General features: G+C 52.3%; 1 protein-coding gene across 5 annotated transcripts in view; it reads left to right on the top strand.

Moving 5' to 3' along the window:
• Window positions 1–4,716, top strand: part of nhsl1b (NHS-like 1b) — a 113,189-nt gene that overhangs the window by 102,036 nt on the left and 6,437 nt on the right. For 4 of the 5 annotated variants that reach the window (XM_028605370.1, XM_028605368.1, XM_028605365.1 and 1 more), the window contains one exon: window positions 873–4,223. In XM_028605370.1, coding sequence (XP_028461171.1) covers window positions 873–4,223 — 3,351 coding nt within the window. The remainder of the gene's footprint in view (window positions 1–872; window positions 4,224–4,716) is intronic. The other variant, XM_028605367.1, reaches the window with a different exon arrangement.

The raw sequence follows: 4,716 nt of genomic DNA on the forward strand, positions 1-4,716 counted from the left end.
TCATGATTACTGGGCCGGGGTATTTGTCCCAGTGCTTCATCCCCTCCCTCTCCTTGCACAAGAGCTGCCTGCGAAGTAGACCTGCAGCTTAATCTATCGCAGCAGCAGCCAAGCTGTCAGTCCAGCTATTAGCAAAGGAGGAAGAGAGTGTATGTGTGGTTTAGAGAGAGAGAGATAGACGGGGGAGAGAGAGGGGGAAAGGACGCAAGAGTGTGTGTATGTTTTGGAATATGAGCATCAACAGGAGAGGCACCACAGATGGGAGACAAACTAGACATCATCTCCCGTTTAACAACTCATTCTTCAAATTGTTTGTTTACAAGCCGGTATGTTCAGTGTGTGTGTGTGTGTGTGTGTGTGTGTGTGTGTGTGTGTGTGTGTGTGTGTCTGATATCTGCATTTCTGTGTGTCCTTGTCTCTATATGTATCTGCTTACTCTGTTTGTTCTGCCCTGTATGACAATGCATGACCATGTCAGCACTGTTTGTGTCCATTTATGTGTTTGTTTGTTGGCTGCCTCATACCAGCTGCCTGTCCTGGGTATTATACCCCAGGGTATATATATATTCGTATTTGTATATATCGGACTGAGCCAGAGCCAGAATAGAAGGACAAGCACAGGAAGGAGTCTCTCTGCCTTTCCTCCTTAATGAAGAAGACCAGAAGTTATTAACGCATGAGAGGGTTACAGCTAATCAAATTAATTGGCTTCCATGTGAGCACAGTTTATCTAACAGTCCAGCCAGAAGAGCAGAAGGCATTGTGGCTGAAGAAGTTATAGAGAGGAAAGAGAAGGGTAGTTGTGCAAGAAGATAAAACAAGATATTTTGTTCAATTACATGTTTATTTTATTTAATTTTTTCCTTTGACAGCAGCAAAAGGACACGGTGGAGAGCTACGGCCGCATTCCATGTTCATCCCGGGACAGTACTCCACCTTGGGCAGAGTTGGGAGCGTCAACTCAATGCTCCGACGTTCAGAGACCAGAGACTCTGGCTGCCAGACAGAAGAAGTAAAGATTGTACCCCCGTCCATGAGAAGAATCCGGGCTCAGAGAGGACAGGGAATTGCTGCTCAAATGGCTGGCATTTCTGCTTCCTCCTCAACAGGAAGTATATCCGTCTCGAGTAGTGACAGCTCTGGGATCTTGATGCTGCCACAGTTTAACAGAGACCCTTCCCGTTTTCACAGTCTGCCCCGACAGGGTGCTAGGGTGTCCCTCAGTGCTGACCCCATCTATAGCAGCACCCCCATCAAGTCAGAGGAGCAAACTACACCTCAGAGGCAAATTGGAAAGTTTCAGGTTGACGATACAGTAGTGCACATGAGACATGCCCCAAGGACAGGCACCCTGCCCAGGCCCAAGTCTCAGGAGGTGAGGTGGACACAGGCCAGTGATTGGGCTGGTGGTCCAGCATGTGTGGTCTCCCCACATGCTGCCTACTCCACCTCACTCATCCCTAATGCCACCATGTCAAGCTCCTCCGAGGTCATTACCCTGAACACCTCCGGTCAGCTCTCCCACTCCCCAGCCTCAGCTTACCCCACAGCTCGGCCACTCAGTCTGGCTTCCTCCACCAGCACTGACCCCATGATCTCCAGTCCGACAGCCTTTACTCACAGCTCCACCTGCCCAGCCTTGGCCACTTCTACCCCCACTCACACACCAAAGGATGGTGGTCTGGTAGTCACAGCACCTGCTAGCGAGTCAGGACACTCGGACGGCAGCATACACAGCCACAGCACCTTGGCCCCCACGCCACCATCCTGTCTGTCAGAGGAGCAGTGGATCTACGACACGCCAGAAAACGTGGTGGTTCCACAGCGCACTCTGACCTCCAGCTGCTCCACTCCTATAAACCAGCTGTATAGCAGCCTGGACCTCTCCTCCAGGACCACTACTGACTCCAGCTCCCTCTATTCCCAAGACAATGATGGATACTACACCTCCATGCACATGGACTCAGGCCTGCGCTCTCGCAGCCATGGCAGCGGGCATGGTGCAGCACCTGGACGGGCCACCCGGCACAGCATGTACGAGTGCCGTGAGATGGCCAATCAGGAAGACTCTGGAAGCTTGTACAGTGATCGCTCTCTGTCCCGCAGCATCTCCCTCCGCAAGGCCAAAAAGCCTCCGCTGCCCCCAGCTCGTACAGACTCTCTTAGACGCAAGACTTCTGTGAAAAAGCCCCTTGGAGGCGTTAGCGCCATCAGCGGTGCTAATGAGCCAAACAGAGCCATGCTTAATGAGACTCTAATTGCCAGCTTGCAGCAGAGCCTACAGATGGGGCTGAGAGGAGGGAAAGGAAAAGTGGCTTCACCTTCTTCACCCTCTCATAGCCCGAGCAGCGACTACGATGACCCTTGGGTGCTACGGCCACGCAGTCAGAGTAGCATCAGTGCAGGTAGCTCTGCAGCATCACTAGTAGCTAACGCCAACTGTGGCGGTGTGTCTAACGTTTACTCGCTGTGCCACGTGACGCCTGCTCACAGTGACACCAGCAGCTTGCGCTCAGACTATGCTGATTCCTGGGGCTACTACATGGACTACCCTCGTAACCATGGAGACCAGAGGGCACAGACCCCGCCGGCTCATGCCGCTGATAACATGTCGGCTGGGGCTCACCCAGGAGAATTGCAGAATGGAGGTGAGCTTCTCAACAACAGTCAGGCCCCTGGAGCTCCATGTCAGGAGGCAGGGGTGGCAGTGAAGCCCAAAATGTCCACCTCCTCACCAGACAGGGTGCATAGGCTGACCTCCCCATCTAGCGGCTACTCTAGTCAGTCCAACACCCCCACAGCTGGAACCCCAGTGCCCTCGTTTGTCAGGTCCATGTCTCCCTCAGGCAGCCGGCCCAAGCCCAAAGTGCCCGAGAGAAAATCATCTCTCCTCTCCTCTGTATCCCTGTCCTCCTCTTCCACCTCCCTTTCCTCCAACACCTCGGACTCACTTAAAAGCTCCGGACCTCCCCCTCCACCACCCCCACCCTTGCTCCTCTCATCCTCCTCAGCTCCCACCACCCCTCTCAGCGCACCTCCACCCTTCCCTCCCCCTCTACCGCCATGTACCAGTGCAGGCACTCCTCCGCCAGCTCCCCCGTTACCAACCACTCCACAGGGTCCAACTCTGAGCCCACCCCCTGCTTGCTCCACCTCCCCAGAATTCCCTCCTCCTCCATCCCCTGAAATGCTAATCCACCCCAGTTCATCCTTCAATGGGAGCTTCAGTCCTCCCCCTCCACCTCCCCCTCCCGTCCCCTCCATGGGGCCCCCTCCACCTCCTCCACTGCCTGCTTTTGTCCCACCTTCCTCCTCCCCATCCTTTGTGAAGGCAGTGAAAGATGCTCCGAAACCAGCTCTTTCCAGCCCTACAAATTCACCTAAGCCCCTCATCACCCCGTTTGCACTGCAGAGTGTTCAGCTCCGCTCTGTTAAACATCCAGAGAAGGAAATTAACGGCAGTTCAGACCACACCAAAGCTCAGAAAACAGGGGTGGACCTCCTTCAGGGTCTAAAGCCCCTGGCCCTGGAGAAGTCTCACTCCATGGAGCATCCCACTGTGCTACACCTGTCAAACTGTTCCCCAGAAGAAGATTCACGTTACTGCTCACCTTCACCTGTGTCAAAGCTCTTAGAAGAGTTGTCTTTTGACTGCAGTATCACAGATGACACGCCAGCTAGTGCAGTCATGAATGGAGAAGCCAAGAATCAGAGTTACTTTCTCTTAAACGGAAGAGAAAAAGTTGAAGGACAGGACTCATTGCCCCCACAGAGCTCCCAAAGCTCTCCTGTCAAACAGAAGCCCCCAGTAATCTCCAAGAAACCCAAAATCTCTTTTCTCCCACCATTTAGCCCCCAACCAATCAATGAACAGGTTCCATCGCAGCATGAGGATACAACCAGCCTGTCACAAACAGAAGACCAAGTAGATGCGCCGCCAAGACAAATAAAGAAAGATGAGAAAGAGCGGAAAAGTGAGCAACAGGAGGCCGAGGAAACTTCAGAGAGCTTGGAGCTTCTAGCAGAGAGCAGTGAAACATCCACAGTCACCCAGAACGAGTCCTACATTTCTGTTTCTGCCAGCCAGTCAAGTCTTGACCATGGACTGTGTACCGATGGAGAGGCTCATGAAGAGGAAGAGGAAGAGGAAGAGGAGGAGGAGGAGGAGGGAGATGGAACAAGTAGCACGACTGGATCCATCAGCTCCAAGGAGGACGACACTGGTGAGTCTGACTGAAATATATTTATATTTTTATCATCAAATCAAAGTTAGACATATGCAGAACATGTGAAGAGAGAACACTAGTTTTTAAATGGTGTCACTCAAAAGTTTCATTTACTTATTAGTTAAGCTCATTACCATAATCCTGTATGGTTAGCAGTGATGCCGCTGCCTGCTGGCTGTGCGGCCAGCTCCTCAGGCAGCCGTAAAAAATCTTTTTGCCCTCCGAAGCAAAGGATCCAAACTTGAAACCACAAGCTCTTAAAGGTTTGAAAACTGTGAAAACAGCGCAGGGTAGACGGCTTATCACTGGGACAGCACTACTCCACCTTCCTCAATCTGAATTCATCCTCTCTTACTCTCTCTTCTACATTTCATATGCAGAGATCTCTTGTGGCTACTGTCCCATCGTTTTTTCCCTGCATTGCTCCCCCCAACACCCCCGCCCCCTTGCGCACACACACACACACACACACACACACACACACACACAC

This window comes from Perca flavescens, chromosome 18 (genome assembly GCF_004354835.1).
Source record: "Perca flavescens isolate YP-PL-M2 chromosome 18, PFLA_1.0, whole genome shotgun sequence".
NCBI lineage: Eukaryota > Metazoa > Chordata > Actinopteri > Perciformes > Percidae > Perca > Perca flavescens.